Source organism: Engystomops pustulosus, chromosome 10 (genome assembly GCF_040894005.1).
Source record: "Engystomops pustulosus chromosome 10, aEngPut4.maternal, whole genome shotgun sequence".
Lineage (NCBI taxonomy): Eukaryota > Metazoa > Chordata > Amphibia > Anura > Leptodactylidae > Engystomops > Engystomops pustulosus.
In genome coordinates this window covers 65,700,461-65,720,977 of record NC_092420.1, presented here as the reverse complement: position 1 = coordinate 65,720,977, position 20,517 = coordinate 65,700,461, and the positions used below count along the sequence as shown (strand labels likewise).

The window sequence follows — 20,517 nt, the reverse complement described above, 5'->3', positions numbered from 1 at the left end:
GAATATTACTACTATAATACTGCCCCCTATGTACAAGAATATAACTACTATAATACTGCCCCCTATGTACAAGAATATTACTACTATAATACTGCCCCCTAAGTACAAGAATATAACTACTATAATACTGCCCCCTATGTACAAGAATATAACTACTATAATACTGCCCCCTATGTACAGGAATATAACTACTATAATACTGCCCCCTATGTACAAGAATATAACTACTATAATACTGCCCCTATGTACAAGAATATAACTACTATAATACTGCCTCATATGTACAGGAATATAACTACTATAATACTGCCCCCTATGTACAAGAATATTACTACTATAATACTGCCCCTTATGTACAAGAATATAACTACTATAATACTGCCTCCTATGTACAGGAATATAACTACTATAATACTGCCCGCTATGTACAGGAATATAACTACTATAATACTGCCCCCTATGTACAAGAATATAACTACTATAATATTGCCCCCTATGTACAAGAATATAACTACTATAATACTGCCCCCTATGTACAGGAATATTACTACTATAATACTGCCCCCTATGTACAAGAATATAACTACTATAATACTGCCCCCTATGTACAAGAATATAACTACTATAATATTGCCCCCTATGTAAAAGAATATAACTACTATAATACTGCCCCCTATGTACAGGAATATAACTACTATAATACTGCCCCCTATGTACAAGAATATTACTACTATAATACTGCCCCCTATGTACAAGAATATAACTACTATAATACTGCCTCCTATGTACAGGAATATAACTACTATAATACTGCCCCCTATGTACAGGAATATAACTACCCTGTTTCCCCTAAAATAAGACATCCCCCAAAAGTAAGACCTAGTACAATTTTGCTCCGGCTTAGAAATATAAGGCCTCCCCTGAAAATAAGACTTAGCGGCTGTCATTGCAGCAGCTACCCCCCCACGCCATACATTAGTATTAGGAAATCTTTTAGATGCTGCCAATGATTCCAATAGAAATTGAGTCACAAGAAATACAGCAGGAAATTCAGAGTTTGGATAGTCATAAGAGAAGTAGATTTTTTGTTCAACGATAAATGTAAATTCTTGTTCATGGAAAAATAAGACATCCCCTGAAAATAAGACCTAGTGCCTCATTAGGACCAAAAATTAATATAAGACACTGTGTTATTTACGGGGAAACAGGGTACTATAATACTGCCCCCTATGTACAAGAATATAACTACTATAATACTGCCCCCTATGTACAAGAATATAACTACTATAATACTGCCCCTATGTACAAGAATATAACTACTATAATACTGCCTCATATGTACAGGAATATAACTACTATAATACTGCCCCCTATGTACAAGAATATAACTACTATAATACTGCCCCCTATGTACAAGAATATAACTACTATAATACTGCCCCCTATGTACAAGAATATAACTACTATAATACTGCCCCTATGTACAAGAATATTACTACTATAATACTGCCCCCTATGTACAAGAATATAACTACTATAATACTGCCCCCTATGTACAAGAATATAACTACTATAATACTGCCCCCTATGTACAAGAATATTACTACTATAATACTGCCCCCTATGTACAAGAATATAACTACTATAATACTGCCTCCTATGTACAAGAATATTACTACTATAATACTGCCCCCTATGTACAAGAATATAACTACTATAATACTGCCCCCTATGTACAAGAATATAACTACTATAATACTGCCCCTATGTACAAGAATATAACTACTATAATACTGCCTCATATGTACAGGAATATAACTACTATAATACTGCCCCCTATGTACAGGAATATAACTACTATAATACTGCCCCCTATGTACAAGAATATAACTACTATAATACTGCCCCCTATGTACAAGAATATAACTACTATAATACTGCCCCCTATGTACAAGAATATAACTACTATAATACTGCCCCCTATGTACAGAAATATAACTACTATAATACTGCCCCCTATGTACAAGAATATAACTACTATAATACTGCCCCCTATGTACAGAAATATAACTACTATAATACTGCCCCCTATGTACAAGAATATAACTACTATAATACTGCCCCCTATGTACAAGAATATAACTACTATAATACTGCCCCCTATGTACAGGAATATAACTACTATAATACTGCCCCCTATGTACAGGAATATAACTACTATAATACTGCCCCCTATGTACAGGAATATAACTACTATAATACTGCCTCCTATGTACAGGAATATAACTACTATAATACTGCCCCCTATGTACAGGAATATAACTACTATAATACTGCCCCCTATGTACAGGAATATAACTACTATAATACTGCCCCCTATGTACAGGAATATAACTACTATAATACTGCCCCCTATGTACAGGAATATAACTACTATAATACTGCCCCCTATGTACAGGAATATAACTACTATAATACTGCCCCCTATGTACAGGAATATAACTACTATAATACTGCCTCCTATGTACAGGAATATAACTACTATAATACTGCCCCCTATGTACAGGAATATAACTACTATAATACTGCCCCCTATGTACAGGAATATAACTACTATAATACTGCCCCCTATGTACAGGAATATAACTACTATAATACTGCCCCCTATGTACAGGAATATAACTACTATAATACTGCCCCCTATGTACAGGAATATAACTACTATAATACTGCCCCCTATGTACAGGAATATAACTACTATAATACTGCCCCCTATGTACAGGAATATAACTACTATAATACTGCCCCCTATGTACAGGAATATAACTACTATAATACTGCCCCCTATGTACAGGAATATAACTACTATAATACTGCCCCCTATGTACAAGACTATAACTACTATAATACTGCCCCCTATGTACAAGAATATAACTACTATAATACTGCCCCCTATGTACAAGAATATAACTACTATAATACTGCCCCCTATGTACAAGACTATAACTACTATAATACTGCCCCCTATGTACAAGAATATAACTACTATAATACTGCCCCCTATGTACAGGAATATAACTACTATAATACTGCCCCCTATGTACAAGAATATAACTACTATAATACTGCCCCCTATGTACAAGAATATAACTACTATAATACTACATATATACACAGAAGCGAACATGAAAAAAATCAGTATTTATCATATACAGCTACAGAAAACACATGAGATCCTCACCTATTGCATCCAGTGACATCAGGTGATGTCTCCTCGGATTAGACTCGTTCCTTATCTTCTCCATTAGTTCCACCATCTCCTTGTCTCTTCCTCCAGGTACACAGCTTTCCTGCAGAGTTTACCACACAGACGTCTTATGTTCTGCACTTCCCCATTGTCCCTTCTTCTGCTACCACCTATACTGTGCCCCAAATACTGTAATAGAGCCCCCTGAAATATTAGTACCACACAAATAGTGCCCCATAATGTAACACCCCTACCCCAGACATAGAATTTATGCCCCCAACCTACCCCAGACATAGAAATTATACCCCCTGCCCGCCCCAGACGTATAATTAATGCCCCCCTGCCCGCCCCACACATATAATTAATGCCCCCTGCCAGCCCCAGATATAGAATAATCCCCCCCACCCCTACCCCAGACGTATAATTAATGCCCCCTGCCAGCCCCAGATATACAATAATGCCCCCTGCCCGCTTCAGACATATAATAAATGCCCCCTGCCAGCCCCAGATACACATTAATGCCCCCGCCATATAATTAATGCCCCCTGCCTGCCCTAGATATAGAATAATGCCCCCCGCCCCAGAAATATAGTTAATGCCCCCTGTCAGCCCCAGATATACAATACTGCCCCCCGCCATATAATTAATGCCCCCTGCCCGCCCCAGACATATAATAATGCCCCCTGCCCGCCTCAGACATATAATTAATGCCCCCTGCCAGCCCTAGATATGGACTAATGCCCCCCCCCCCCCGCCCCAGACATATAATTAATGCCCCCTGCCAGCCCCAGATATAGAATAATGCCCCCCACCATATAATTAATGCCCCCCTGCCAGCCCCAGATATAGAATAATGCCCCCCACCATATAATTAATGCCCCCCTGCCAGCCCCAGATATACAATAATGCCCCCTGGCCGCCTCAGACATATAATTAATGCCCCCTGCCAGCCACAGATATAGAAAAATGCCCCCCTGCCATATAATTAATTCCCCCTGCCAGTCCCAGATATAGAATAATGCCCCCCTGCCATATAATGAATGACCCCCCCCCCCCCGATATACAAAAATGCCCCCCATTCTATAATTTAAAAAAAAAACATAATACTCACCTCTTTGGAGCAGGTTTCTTCCCGTCTTCCCTCGGTCTTCGGCGGCGTGGTGCAGAGGCGCGGGATAGTGACGTCACTGCTCCGCGCCTCTTACACCAAGCCGCGGAGCTACACGGAGGCAGGCGACTGGACAGCTGGTAAGTCAGCCTCCTCCACACTACACAGGTCGCGCAATGAAGTCAATTGCGCGACCTGTGTAGCTGAATGTATACACAGACGCAGAAGCAGCGCTGCTGCGCTGCGTCTGTGTACTAATTAATAGTACCTGCATCGTACGATCGTACGATGCAGGTACTATAGAGTTGTAGGGAGTGCGGACCGGCCCCGGAGCAGCTCCGGACCGGCCCAGGACCGACCGGCCCACCGGGAAGATTCCCGGTGGGTACAATGGCCAGTCCGCCCCTGAAGGTAGCCAATGTTTTCCTTATCCCATCCTGGGAAATGTATTTGCATATATCCCAGTATCCCCCAGTGGAGCGTCAGTGGCTATAGATCTCCACACACCTGAAGGCGGCCTTAATTGGCAAAGTCTTCATAGGGAGAGCTCTTACTTCCTGACCCTTTACTGAACATGGAAATCTTTTTCAACTTCACAGCACATGCATTGCTGGTTATTTTTCTACCTTAAGGCTGCATTCCCCCGCCCCTTTCCTTAGAGAAACATGGCGCACAGAGCCGTATTCCGAGAAAAGATAGGACATGTCCACCGTGCGTCCATTGCCGTCTATGGGGGACATATATAGGCTGTATATATGCCCCCCATACGGCAGTGTGAATGCAGCCTAAGTTAAATTAAATCTCTGTTTGGTGAACATGTAGACTTTTATCATTAAAATAGTTTTGATGGAACATGGTGGATGCGTCATATATTTATAGTTTTCATGTTTAAAAAAAATAGGTATCCAATGGAAGGAAAGATAAAATCTAGAGAAATGAAAGTCAATTGGTAAGTGATGCACATGTATTATTCATCCTCATAATATTATACAAAATAAAAGGCATTTTTAGGCTGCAGGTCAATAGTATAGCATACACACGGCTGTAGCTAAACACACCCATAGCACTTTATTTGCAGATCATGTGTTTTGTCATTTGTGGTTGCCATACTACGTGGCCATACTTTAGGTCCTTAAAGTGAAAGTGAGAACCAGCAAGCAGGAAAACATAAGCTGTGCTTTGTGACATCAAAACAGCAAGCTTTAAGCAGGGAGAAAGTAGTTAAAGGGGTTGGCCAAAAATAAAAAGAAGGGTGAACCTATTAAGGTATAGTATTTACCTTTGTTAACCTCCTCCTCCTTCGAGGTTAGGATAGGGCTATAAATCAGTGTAAATGTCAGGAAGAGCATATATAAGTGCAATGGAATCTGTTATCTGTGTTTAGTATACATTATACATGCTGATAATAAGGCTCCTCTTAGCAACATTCAATTAGTCTGTTGCTAAGGAGATATTTTCAAATTATTGAATTAACAAGACATAATTTATAGTATATATAGTTTGTCAGAAAAACACTCCCCCGGCACGATTTTCTTTTTTTTACTGTACTGTGCTGTATTGTAACATCCAAACTCAAAGCGTAATACAAAGAAAAAAATGTTACATCATAAAAAGAGTTGAATCAATAAAAAATGTGACCTTCTCTTTTATTTTATAGTCTTATACAGGCTCAACTTGGATGTCTTCCTGTTCAAGATTTTTCCCTGATGCAGGATATGGCGAAGATTTTCAGACATGGCACACGAGTGGCTAAATGTATGTGTGCATGTAGATATATATATACATATTTCAAACTACATTTTTAACTTAGTTACATTTCAGTTGTTTTATTCTACTAGATGAATTTCTGACATTTTGACTTTAGATCTTTCTGAGTGTTTAGCATTACAAGAAAAGAAATTCATTGCATTTCTTAATGCATCAATTCTGAACAAGTGCTTCAGGTGCAAATTATGGGAAAATTCATTGCACGTTTCCAAACAATTGGACAAAATTGGTAAGTGTGTAAAATATTGATGTTTGTTTCTCGAAAACAGATTTTCAAATGTTATAATTGTTGCCTAACTTAAAGGTAAAACTCTGAATATTTGTGTAATGTGTAATGATCAATACTTACGTGATTATTTCTCAGGTGTTAGTTTAGCTAATGCAATGGTGAATGCTGGCCTCACAACCTTCAAGAAAATAGAAGATATCAATGCCAGGGAGTTAGAGTTGGTATGTTACTTTGTAATTAAAAACTTTATTAACATGAGTACAGTTTATGGTATATTAGTTGAGCATTCATATAGTATTCAGAAAAATTGTCACGTAATGGGGACACTTTACCCAGCAACATGACAGGGAACCCTAAAACACGAGCCTCCAAACAGCCCTGCCTGATTGTTTCTGCGTATCCTAGGTGATACGGGACATCCATGAAGATAGTCCCTCCCTATGCCAAAGTGTTGACACGTAACAAGACAAACAAATAAATGGTACAAACGGGACGTTGACCATCCGGGTCACAACGGAGAGAGTGTATAAAGTACATAAGCGTATAAACAGAAGACTAGTTGAGAATGAGAAGGTTAAAAATTTCTTGTTGTAATGGGACCAAGGATTGTGAATAAAGCTTCATTACAGACACCTTACGGCTGATCATTACAGTCTGGGACTATAGTAAACCATCTAGAGAGCTTCACCAGAGGTCACAGTGGGCAGAGGGGTCTGTCTTTAACTAGGGGTCGTCTGTAAGTCGGGTGTCATTAAGTAGGGGACATATGACATAAGACCCAGACACAAATGTAAAACACACACTGAATGCCTCTCTGCAAATGGATGTTTTTGATGGAGCAAAAACCAAAAAGGGCTCCTGTCCTGAAGGGGTTAGAGAAGCACAGTCAGATAGCGATTGTCAGGCTTGCGGGATGTGGATCCGCTGGACCACTGCAGACGATGGCTCAAGCCACTACCTGGGACCGGAGTCTAAGTGGTACCCGGTTTTCACCAGAGCCCGCCGCAAAGCGGGTTAGACAAGCTGCGGCGTGGTACCACCAGGTCGTTCCTCAGGCGTGACTTGTCTGCAGTGGCGGCCAAGGTTGAGGTACAGAAACAACAGTCAGGCTCGAGGTCACAGTCCAGGCACAGGGTCAGGGCAGGCGGCAGAGATGCAACGTCAGGGTCCAAACCGAGGTCAGCAACAGGAGGTCCAAGCAGAAGGGTACGGGAACACAGAATTCACGACAGCAATACGGAGGGACACTGGTACACGGGAACACGAAGGTAGTCAGGTAACACAGGAACACGGAAGGAGTCAGGCACGCGGAAAACACAGGAACGCAGAAGACACTGGAACGCAGGCAAATCGCAACAGAGCTTTCTCTAAGGCTATGAGGCACAAAGATCCGGCAAGGTAATAAGGGAGGTACTTGCCTTTTAAAGGTGAAGTGTTCAGCCAGCGCACCAATCAGCGGTGCGCTGACCCTTTAAATCTTCTGAAGGTGCCGCGCGCGCGCCCTAGGAGACGGGGACGCGCGCGCACGGAGCCAGACGGAGACACAGGAACGGGGAGAGGTGAGCTGCGCCGGCGCTGCGCCAGCGAGCCCCGGGGAGCACGGGTGAGCCCGCGACCCGCGATATGAGTCGCGGGACCACCCGTGACAGTACCCCCCCCTTCGGCCTCCCCCTCCTCTTGGGCTGTAGAAACTTCTGTAGGAGGTCATGGTCCAGGATGTTGTCTTCGGGCTCCCAGGATCTCTCTTCTGGCCCGAACCCCTTCCAGTCAACCAAGAAGAACCGCTTCCCACTCACCATCTTCATGTCGAGGATCTCCTTCACCTCATAGACGTCCGAGGAGTCAGCCACCGGAGCAGGAGGAGGTACCTGCCGGGAGAAGCGGTTCAGGATGACAGGCTTAAGTAGGGAGACATGGAAGGAGTTTGGGATGCGCATGGTGGAGGGAAGGCGCAGTTTGTAGGAGACTGGATTTATGCGGGAAAGAACCACAAAAGGACCCAGAAATCGAGGACCAAGCTTGTACCCAGGAATCTTCAAGCGGATGTATCTAGCGGATAGCCAGACCTTGTCACCAGGAGAAAAGACTGGAGAAGGCCTGCGTTTTTTGTCGGCCTGGAGTTTAGTGCGAGTAGAGGCCCGCAGCAAAGAAAGGCGAGTCTGCTCCCAGATGGTCTTCAGATCTCGTATCAGCACATCAGCAGCAGGAACATCAGTGGGCACAGGTAGAGGAAGAGGAGGACGTGGATGCTGTCCATACACGATGAAGAAGGGAGAAGAACCAGAAGTCTCAGAGTTCAAGGAATTGTATGAGAACTCCGCCCATGGCAATAAAGCGGACCAGTCGTCCTGACGGGCCGAAACGAAATGGCGAAGATAGCAGCCTAGAGTTTGGTTGACTCTCTCTACTTGTCCATTAGACTGTGGATGGTATGCAGAGGAAAAGTCCAGTTTCACCTGTAATTGGCTACACAGAGATCGCCAGAAGCGGGAGACAAACTGAACCCCTCGATCCGAAACAATGTGTAATGGCAATCCATGCAGTCGAAAGATGTGACTGAAGAATAAACTGGCTAGGCGTGGTGCAGATGGCAGTCCAGGCAACGGGATAAAATGGGACATTTTAGAGAACCGGTCAGTTACCACCCAGATGACAGTATTCCCAGAGGACAAAGGAAGGTCTGTGATGAAGTCCATGGCAATGTGTGTCCACGGATGGCTGGGTATCGGCAACGGCATCAGGAGACCAGCAGGCTTAAGGCGAGAGGGCTTATTACGAGCACAGGAAATGCAGGAACCCACAAAATCCCGCACATCCTTGGCCAGGTCTGGCCACCAATAGTAACGGGAAATGAAGGCTATAGAACGCTGCACTCCAGGGTGCCCAGCCACACGAGAGCAATGTCCCCAAATTAAAATTCTCTTCCGAAGAGCAGGTCGGACATACGTCTTGCCTGGTGGAAGCTGCCGGAGATCCACTGGAGCAGCCTGAACCAGTCGTTCCGGAGGAACAATATGACTAGGAACGGGATCTTCTCCAACCACATCTGAAGCACGAGAGAGGGCATCGGCTTTAACGTTCTTCTCTGCAGGACGGAAATGTATTAAATAATCAAATCGGGAGAAGAAGAGAGACCAACGAGCCTGTCGAGGATTAAGACGCTGAGCGGTCTGGAGATACAGGAGGTTCTTGTGGTCGGTATAAATATGAACCGGATGACGAGCTCCCTCCAGTAGATAGCGCCATTCCTCCAAAGCTAACTTTATGGCCAAGAGTTCCCGATCACCAATGGAATAATTTCTTTCGGCAGGTGTGAAAGTCTTTGAGAAAAAAACGCAGGTGAGGATACGACCCTTGGGCCCCTTCTGAGTGAGGACGGCCCCAGCACCCACGGATGAGGCGTCAACCTCTAATTGGAAAGACCTCTCCGTATCAGGCCTTGTGAGTACTGGCGCAGAAGCAAAGGCAGACTTCAACCTAGTGAAGGCCTCTTCAGCAGCCGGAGGCCATAGTCTCGGGTTGGCATCCTTCTTAGTCAATGCCACGATGGGAGCCACCAGGGAGGAGAAGTGAGGAACGAATTGTCGATAATAATTGGCGAAGCACTGAAATCTTTGTATGGCACGTAACCCGACTGGGCGAGGCCACTGAAGTACAGCCGCCAACTTGGAAGGGTCCATCTGAAGTCCTTTATCCGAAATGATGTATCCCAGAAACGGAAGCCTACTCTGGTGAAATAGGCATTTCTCGAGTTTGGCATATAAACGGTTGGTCCTCAAGCGTCGGAGAACCTGTCGGACGTGGGTCTGATGAGACTGAAGATCTGGGGAGAACACCAAAATGTCGTCCAAGTAGACTATGACACAAAAGTAGAGCAAGTCTCTGAAAATGTCGTTAACAACTTCTTGAAAAACCGCTGGAGCATTGCAGAGTCCGAAGGGCATCACCAAATACTCAAAATGGCCATCACGGGTATTGAAAGCTGTCTTCCATTCGTCGCCTTCCCGAATACGAATGAGGTTGTATGCCCCTCGCAGATCCAGCTTGGTGAAAACCTTGGCACCCCGTAGACGGTCAAAGAGTTCGGTGATGAGAGGCAAGGGATAGCGGTTTTTTATTGTGACTTATTGAGGCCGCGGTAATCAATGCACGGACGGAGGGACCCATCCTTCTTGGATACAAAGAAGAAACCAGCTCCAGCGGGGAAAGAAGACTTCCGGATGAATCCTTTCTCCAAATTCTCCTTTATGTAGGCAGACATGGCTTCGGTCTCAGGCACTGATAACGGATACACTCGTCCTCGAGGAGGAGACGTACCCGGTAGCAAGTCGATGGGGCAGTCATAGGCACGGTGTGGAGGCAGAACCTCCGCTTGCTTCTCAGAAAAAACGTCGGCATAGTCTCGGCAGCACGCAGGAAGGTTCTTCAGAGACTTGTCGCCAAAGGTAGTTGGCAAGTCAGGTACAGGGTGAGGAACTTCTAAGCAACGAGACCGACAATCCGGACCCCAACGAAGAACTTCTCCCGTCCTCCAATCAAGAACTGGTGCGTGGCTCTGCAACCATGGAAGACCTAGCAGAAGAGACGAAGTAGAGCGAGGTAGCACCAGGAAGGACAACTTCTCCTTGTGTAGAGCACCGACTTGCATAGTTAAAGGCTTAGTGCGATATCGCACCGGATCAGAGAGGACTTGTCCGCTAACTGAGGAAATAACCAGCGACTTGTCAAGTAGGACCACTGGAAAGTGATACCGGGAAACCAGTGCGGCATCCATGAAGTTCCCCGCGGAGCCAGAGTCCAGGAAGGCAGAAACTTGGGTCTGGTTGCCGGTACCAACACTGAGAAGCACCGGAATCAACAAGCGTGGAGAAGCACTGCTCACACCTAGGGACGCTTATCCCAAGAACCCTAGGTGCTGGCATTTCCCGGACGTTGGGGTCGAATGGGACAAGACCCAAGGAAATGCTCAGGACTAACGCAGTAGAGGCAGAGGTTTCCTTGGCGTCTTCTGGTACGCTCCTGCGGTGACAATTTGGCTCTGTCCACTTCCATAGACTCCTCTGCAGGTAGTGTGACCGGAGGCTGGAATGGTCTTTGGAAGGTAGGAGCTAAGCGAGGAGGGCGTCTTGGACGGAGTGGAAGTTGTTCAAAACGTGACTCTTCAGCACGCTCTCTGAACCGCACATCAATTCGGGTGGCCAGAGAGATGAGGTCACTCAGAGAGGATGGCAGGTCACGAGCGGCCAGTGCGTCCTTAACCTGAGAAGATAGACCCTTCTTAAAAGCTGCCGACAAAGCCGCATCGTTCCAGGAGAGTTCTGACGCCAAGGTGCGGAACTGAACGGCGTACTCTCCGACGGAGGAAGTCCCCTGACGTAAGTTCAGCAAGGCAGACTCAGCGGAGGAGGCCCGAGCCGGTTCCTCGAATACAGACCGGAATTCAAACAGAAAGGCCGCAAGGGAAGCCGTGACTGGGTCGTTCCGGTCCCAAAGGGGAGTAGCCCAGGCCAGGGCTTTCCCAGAGAGAAGGCTGATTATAAACGCCACCTTGGCACGCTCCGTGATAAATTGGCTTGGCATAAGTTCTATGTGCAGAGAGCACTGAGTTATAAAGCTCCTGCACATCTTGGAATCGCCATCATACTTGGTGGGCATGGACAGCCGCATTCTGGGTTCAACAGCAGGTAGAGCAGTCGGTGCAGAAGGAGTCGAAATAGCAGCCTCAGGAACCTGTTGCTGGTTAGCTAGCAGTTGCTGCAGCATGGCGGTGACTTGCTCCAATTGATCACGCTGTGCAGCAATCTGCCGGGATTGGTGCATTACAATAGTGGCAAGGTCTGGTTTGCTGGGAGGCGAAACCTCGGCGGGATCCATGGCCGGATCTTACTGTCAGGCTTGCGGGATGTGGATCCGCTGGACCACTGCAGACGATGGCTCAAGCCACTACCTGGGACCGGAGTCTAAGTGGTACCCGGTTTTCACCAGAGCCCGCCGCAAAGCGGGTTAGACAAGCTGCGGCGTGGTACCACCAGGTCGTTCCTCAGGCGTGACTTGTCTGCAGTGGCGGCCAAGGTTGAGGTACAGAAACAACAGTCAGGCTCGAGGTCACAGTCCAGGCAAAGGGTCAGGGCAGGCGGCAGAGATGCAACGTCAGGGTCCAAACCGAGGTCAGCAACAGGAGGTCCAAGCAGAAGGGTACGGGAACACAGAATTCACGACAGCAATACGGAGGGACACTGGTACACGGGAACACGAAGGTAGTCAGGTAACACAGGAACACGGAAGGAGTCAGGCACGCGGAAAACACAGGAACGCAGAAGACACTGGAACGCAGGCAAATCGCAACAGAGCTTTCTCTAAGGCTATGAGGCACAAAGATCCGGCAAGGTAATAAGGGAGGTACTTGCCTTTTAAAGGTGAAGTGTTCAGCCAGCGCACCAATCAGCGGTGCGCTGGCCCTTTAAATCTTCTGAAGGTGCCGCGCGCGCGCCCTAGGAGACGGGGACGCGCGCGCACGGAGCCAGACGGAGACACAGGAACGGGGAGAGGTGAGCTGCGCCGGCGCTGCGCCAGCGAGCCCCGGGGAGCACGGGTGAGCCCGCGACCCGCGATATGAGTCGCGGGACCACCCGTGACAGCGATTAGTATTGTCTGGAACAAGTGTGTGGAGTATATAAGAATAATCCATTAGCGCTGCTTTCATCCTGCTGAATCACAGTCTACTAAGCAATGCAAAAACTTCTGAAATAACTCAGATGTGAACTGGCCTTTAGACATAACATAGATAATTGATTCTGGTCATCTCAATGGAAATACTATAAAATAATACATAGTAATACAATGCTATTTACAGTTCTAGAAAATGTCAGACCAAAAACAAATACTAGATTTAAAAATTTAGTCAAAAGTTAGATGAACTACTTGTAAACTACTAATGCTTGTAGTTTGGGAAGAATATAGAGACAAAATACAGAAATTAGATTTTTTTTAAAAAATGTTATCAACTTTTTGCAGATTGTAAACAGACATCCTCCATTTGGAAATCAAATCAAAGAATCTATAATGTATCTTCCAAAGTATGGACTAAGCCTTGAACAGGTCGGGCAAGAATGCATACTCAAGTATTGTTGACTTTTATGTATATTCATTGTCACAGGTTAAGTTTATCTTTCAAAGGCTGATTGAAAACACCCCTAAATTGTAACCGAAATACTTAAAGGAAGCCTAATAAGATAGATCCCATGATAGGTTTCTCTCATAACATTAGTACCTATAATTGTTTAAATAAATGATTTAATAAAGTGTAACCCTTTAGAATTTTAGTTTTTATGTTTATGTTAATTAGCTTGGGAGGCTACTGGGGCGTGGAGGAACCGCACAGTGGAGCAGGAATACAGGCTATTCCATGCCCCTGTTGCCTGTATCTAAGGCCCTCTTCAGCGCACAGCTCCATCGAATTAAGAGGAGCTGGTAGGCGGCATGGATAAAGACTACTTGGGCATGGAGTAACCTGTACTCCCACTCCATGGCGTGGCTACTCCACGCCCCAGTAGCCTCTGACGCTAATATACATAAACATAAAAATTACACTTTTATTAAATGATTTATTTAAAAAATGATGGGTCTTTACGTTATGACAGAAACCTACCATGGGATCTACCTTATTAGGTAGATCCCTGATGGTAGGTTTCCTTTAATATTGTGTTAAATGTGTTATGAAAAGATTTTTAAAATTTAGTTTAGTTTTTAAAAAATAAACTAACCGCAAAGCCCTCCCTTAGTAAGAGCACTCTGTTGATAAGTAGATCCGCCTATATATGGTGTGTGTCTATGCAGGCTGAATTGCCAACTTATTGCTGCAGTCTCTGCCTTGGTCTACACAGCTCTGTGCAGTGTTTTTTTTAGCCTTTTCTGTTCTCCCCGACAGGCGATAGTATCATATTAGCACTATTTTCTTTCCGTCTATTACTTTAACTTCTAAATGCCGAAAAAGGCCTTAATGACCACCCATTTTTTGTGGTTTAAGGGCCATACCTTTATTTTTTGGTGCAATACCTGAAATATTTTTTATTTGTTTTAGTTTTATCTGTGACACATTGAGCTAGTTAAATATTCATAGTTCTTAAAGGATTTCTTATTTCATATTTTAGTCCTATTTGGGGTTAAAGTTCCAAAAAGTGGAAAAATGTACGGTACATATTTTTTTTGTTATATGAAGAATTTTGTATAGTTACAGTACCAGCCCTAGTGAGGGAGCTACGGCACAGGTGCATGTCCAGAACAATCACGTTTCACTACTCATATATTTTTTGTTATTTCAAAGTATCTAAAAGTGACCATTATAAATTAATTCCCTAGTGTGTGATGGTAGTTATGATATATAATATGCATGGCTTCTGGTAAATGGGGCGGATATATGTGAATATTTCATAGAGTAGGCATGGGATTTTTTACTTATTTATTGGGAAATATTGATATGTATTTTTATATGTTTAAATATAGTGTGTTTTTATACTTTATGCCCCCCCCCATGAGGCAATAAAAACCCATAGGGGGGCTTCTTCACATATTTTTTTTACACGGATCACATGAGGCATTTTCACTGTTGCTTCCTCTGTTCACTACAGCATAATAAGCAGCTTCTATCTTCTCCCGATGGTCTCTGTCAGCCATAGACCCATCCTTCTCCTGCAATCCGCGCAGGAGCAGTAGTAGCTGCAGCAACGCAGGCTGATCTCTAGAGTAAGTGGGCGGTCAGCATCGAGTCAACTGAGGAAAGATATACTGAGCATGGAGACAAACACAATCATATAAATAACACAATCATCCCAGTTCTTTGACTTTTCTTTGATGTAGACAATTTACAAGAATGAAAAGAGACTCCACATTTCACATTTCACCACATTTCAAGACATTTAAATAAAAAATTTATTTTTCCACCCATGGGAGGAAAAGGGGCGTGCATCAAAATGATTTTACTACTGAAGTTAACTACTTTTTTGCAATATAATAGAGTATAAAAAGTCACAAGAACTGATCAAAAAGGGGCACATCGTGTAGGGGCACAGCCCAGGCTGGTAACACCAAATTGTCACTTTAGTTATAAATTTTGATGAGGAATAACAGAGGAAAAGCACAAACAGATCTTTAAGAAATCATGTTAGTGGTGATATTAGGTGCTCTCTAAGTCTATATGTCATTCTATAGGTTCCATCTGTAACCTCCATAGATCATCTATATAAAATATTGCAGTATGTTAATGATCTTTATTTCTCTAGCAGGTAGGAAGATATAGCGCTACAGTAGCTGAAATCGTGGTCACTGTGACCTTAACAAACTTTGAGCAGATCCAGAAAAAGAGAACAGCACCCGATTCACATCACGTCTGTCTTATTATTGGAAACTCAGAGAACCAAGTTGTCTTTAAACAGAAAATCATGTGAGTGATAAGGGATAATGGGTTTTGTAGACTGATCATGATTTTTACTAGAGAGAGCTGAATTTATAACATGTGGGTCTTGACCCTAATGCAGGCTCTAGCTGGGTCATAATTTGGCTTCACTGGAACTTCTGTGGCCAGTGAAATATATATATATACATTGTTACAAGTGGTAAGGGATAATGACTGCAAATATCCACCATCCCCTTACAAGTTGGTGTAGGCAAAGTTGGTCTGAATATCATTTGGCTCTCTTCACATGAAAACTGCTATACCGGTCACTCTCTGCTATGTGTATATATATATATATTTCTCTATTTTTTCAGGGATTCTCTCCTATTAAGGTCTGGAATGTGGACAAGAAAAGTCGAAATCAAAAGGGTTTCCACATCAGAGGAAATTTTTGTCAATCTAATCAGCTCAGAATATGGTAAAGTATCAATATATGAAAATGTTAAGATGATCCTTTCAAAAACTGATTAATGTTTTGTGCAATATTTCCAGTATCATATGTATTACACAGAAATTGCTATGTTGTTCCCTGATGGATACGTTTCCCTAGAGGTTACAACTTCTCGAAAACATTGTTACAGGGGCCAATGATCCAGGACCTCCATCTACAAACAGGATGGCTGCCAGTGCTCTACCTGAGTATAGGCAGATCAAGCAGCACCATTAACACCATGATGGAGATTTTGTTTATTAAAATGTATTTGGTAACTATGCCACCTCCATGCCATGTAGGCAAGAAGGGGGCAAGGGTGGCAGCAGAGTGGACCAGTGCGGGGCGTCTGGGGTGTTCTGTGAACTTTAGTATTGAAGGTTTGCTGGCTTTTACTGCAATTCGAGGCCAGACAGAACCTGGCATGAAATTGCCCAGCAGTGTATCCGCCATGGCGGGTGGGCGGGGCATTTATCATAACACCGTGTACATGGAGTGCCACCTATCATAAATATCCTCCATATGTTTACTTTGTGTATGTGATGTGTATATTTTGTGCGTGTATATGTTTTCAACAGAGATAAGGATTTTTAGTAATTATACATTTTATTTAGTTTATAAAACTCTCACTTCAGGCTTTTTACTTTACTTTTTCTTATATTACCTTTAATAAATAAGCACAAAATACAGGTATTATACACTAAGTAAGGTGTTAGTAAAAAAATGTCCTTAACAGTAAATATGGTGGTAATGTAGAAGAGATAAATGCTGAGGCTTTATACACTTTACTGATACTAACTTTTGTGTTTTTATGTCTTGAAAAGTTGGCCTTGACATTCAGCAAACCTTCAGCGCCCTCTATGCTGTGTCACAGAGATCGGAAACAGACATGGGAACTAAGTGGAAATCTGAAGATACAGTATTGAATGAAAATAATGCAATGACTAAAACAGGTAAATATTGCCAATCTTTTTATACCTGTGTATTACAGAAAACATTTTTGGCAACAAACTTGGAAACATTTGCCATTTTCAAAATTCTGAATTTTTCATTTTTCAGACACACGTATATAGTCCTACTACCCAAATACTTAAGACACCATAACTCTTTGTTGGAATAGGTTTTTCTTTTATTCTGTTGGGGTTCACCGTGCTGACAGCCACAGCTCTCTGTGATATGCCATCTTGGATGAGCTGTACTACCTGAGCAACTTCTTTAGGTTGTAGACACTGCCTCGTGCTACCTCTAGGGGGGAAAGCAATGACAAAATGTAAAAGTGACCAAAACAGGATGTAGTTAGAAACTGCTATACGGCTATACTCCTCTATCTTGCTTTGTATTGCTAATTGCTTATCATTTCTACCTGCTGTCTGTTTCATTTGCACAACAGAGTCAGTGTTGATTCATAACTGGACAGGTTGGTTTCACAGAAGTGTTATTGACCTGGAGTAACATTGTGTTGTTTAAGTGTTTGCTTTACTTTTTTCAGCATCCATTTGGTATTCTAGGTTAGCATCCATTTGGTATTCTAGGTTAGCATCCATTTGGTATTCTAGGTTAGCAAACAGAAGACTGCTACATCTTCATGCTAATATTCCCAATGTAATACTTCTGTTCTCTATAGTTACGGAAAATGTCTAATCTCCCTTACGTTTTGGAAAGTTTAAAAATTCAACACAATTCGACTGTCTATAAGCCCCCACTGAAGACATATGCAAATAACGTGAGAAAAGTCATTTTTTTGCCTGAGATGAATCACTGGAGGTGGTTGTCATTTTAGATGCCCATATTTTTGGTTTTATAGTACTTAGAACCAGGGCCTGGTATCAGCACTGGGCATACCTGGGCTCCTGGGGGGCCCACATTAATGTGTACATACCGAATCCATTGGGGTGATGGTGCTGTCTCTAATGAATCCATAGGGGATGAGTGGGGGCTGTATATAAAATAACCACAAGGGAGCTTGGTGATTAACAAATATTTTAGGGAACAGGAAACTGTTTTAGTTTAGTTTATTTCACTGCAAAGGGCCCACTGAGGCTCTGTCGCAAAAGGGCCTACCGAAACCTAGAGCAAACCCTGCCTAGAACCATACATTGGAGTTTTATGAAAGATAAAAATCTCTTCTTTTGACACAGATTTGTGGTTCTATGCTTTACAGAACCAGAGATACAGGCAGTTAAAGACATAGTTGGAAATGCTAGATGCAGCTCACATTTCCACCTAAGTTTTTAGCTACCTGCATGTTTCTAGTTACTACAGAACAATAGTGGCAATGAAGTGACCCTCACATGCAGACTCATCTCAGACAAATAAGACTCTTCTCTACATAAATACATAAAAGTAGGAATTCTAGAAGGGACATTTCATACCCTACATGAGGGGGTTGGTAGTTTAGTGTGGTAACATCTGATAAATTCTATGGGTTGACATACTGGGTCTTAGTATGGAAAATAAATGCATTTTTAAACTGTTGTTTTTGGCAAGATTGGTACTTGATGAATAACTGGGATTTAACACAATGGGGCACATTTACTTACCTGTCCTGTGCGATCCCCGACCGGAATGCACATCTGCCGCAATGACCCGCCCCCAATTTCTCTCGCTTGAAAGCCAGCACAGCTGCGCCACAATCCAATCGCGTGCGACACAATCCCCAGTTAGACGTAAGGGCAATCCTCGGACCCTTAGTAAATAAGCCCCAATATCTCTATGTTATAGTATAGAGGAATCTTATTGCAAAAACAAGATTGTATGATATTGCCTTTGAGAGTAGATATCATATAGGCAACAAGTGCAAAAGTCTTTGAGAACAAAGGAGTTAACATAAAAGATCCTACTCCTTCCTTTCTTGTTTCCCTCTTTCTCCAGCTTTCTCTCAGGGCGCCTTCTAGTGGGGTTGATTCTCTCACCACCGTCTAATGCATTAGGGAAAGACAAGCGGGGGTAGGCAGGTGGGTGGAAAAGGGGCATTAATACTGTTTTTGAATTTTTAATGAATATGCAATATATTGTATAATACATGTTTCATTATTGTATTTAAAAAACAAAGTTTTAATAAAGCTTGTTAAAAAAAATGCTATAGTGTAATATAAAGTTGTAATATGTGACATATTTGTTTTATTAAATGAAGGAAACTCACAGACATTGATAAGAACAGGAATGAGAGAATGCAACCATCACTGCAAAAACAAGGAGGCCTGCGGACACGAATGCTGTAAGTTTCTGATTAAATCCATGCAACCCAGTATATTGTATGGTAGGCACTTTGAGGGGCATTTATTATTTTTGGTGCAGGGCAGTGCTAGAACCCCTTTATATTTTTCAGTGGGATATGTTTGTGGCGCAGGCGATTAATGAATTGGCGCATGGACTGAAAGGTTTTTTAGCTTGGCTATTTTGGCACCATAAAAGCGGCAAAAAACGTGTCGGAAAAATAGAAGCTGCAGAAAACTGGTGGATTATATAGCGGTGCCAAAATTTTGCGCCCAAAAATAGAACAAGTCAAGAGTGTCGGAAAACATCAATATTATGGCACCGACACTTTATAAATTCAGGTGCAAGAGGTGCAGAGAGGAAAAAAACCCAAACACCCCCAGTTTTGTGTTTGAAAGACCATAATAAATGCCCCCCTTTCTCTTTAGTTCACAGGTCCTTAACTCTCTGTAGTAACCCTAGTTCCATTGCTTCAAAGCACTGGGTGTCTGCTGGTATAGCAGTGTGGATAAAGTCATAGTCATAAAAATGTAAATCAATATCTCTTCTTTGTTGGTAATCCACTGAAGCCCCTTAGGGTGAAAAATAAAGCCATAAGGTTTAACACCTATGTGATTCAGACCACTTTAACCCCTTCTCCCAGTCATGTAGCAGTGCCTCCTGTTTTTAGCCCCTGGTTGAAATTAAAGAATAACCTTCCAATGAGTCTTATTGTAAATTAAGACATAAGTGGAGTTCAGTAACTAGTTCCTAGTCCAAAATTTAGGTACATTTATAGATAATATCCGTATTTGGCAGCCGAAATAGTCATCAAAGTGTAAAAGAATGACCCTACAATGTTGCTGGATCGATGCTCCAAAAGAAAAACAGAGATCAAACAAAAAAAAACCCTGGAAAATTGCATCAGATCGTTCTATGTTTATAAAAATTTACCACTAATTTGTCACTACTGTTTTTTGTTATCAGATATAAATGTATCAGTAGCCAGTAAAGCCTGTCTGATATAGGCCCTGGCCAGGATTATGAGGAATCCATTCACATAACTCATTGTACCCATTTACAGGCCATA

At 42.9% G+C, this 20,517-nt stretch overlaps 1 protein-coding gene across 5 annotated transcripts in view; it reads left to right on the top strand.

Moving 5' to 3' along the window:
* HFM1 (helicase for meiosis 1) overlaps positions 1-20,517 on the top strand; it is a 93,072-nt gene that overhangs the window by 55,977 nt on the left and 16,578 nt on the right. For 4 of the 5 annotated variants that reach the window (XM_072127510.1, XM_072127508.1, XM_072127512.1 and 1 more), the window contains exons 23-31: positions 5,257-5,304; positions 6,013-6,110; positions 6,220-6,351; positions 6,487-6,572; positions 13,366-13,449; positions 15,630-15,790; positions 16,117-16,220; positions 17,057-17,185; positions 19,366-19,449. In XM_072127510.1, the coding sequence (XP_071983611.1) occupies positions 5,257-5,304; positions 6,013-6,110; positions 6,220-6,351; positions 6,487-6,572; positions 13,366-13,449; positions 15,630-15,790; positions 16,117-16,220; positions 17,057-17,185; positions 19,366-19,449 (926 nt within the window). The remainder of the gene's footprint in view (positions 1-5,256; positions 5,305-6,012; positions 6,111-6,219; positions 6,352-6,486; positions 6,573-13,365; positions 13,450-15,629; positions 15,791-16,116; positions 16,221-17,056; positions 17,186-19,365; positions 19,450-20,517) is intronic. The other variant, XM_072127509.1, reaches the window with a different exon arrangement.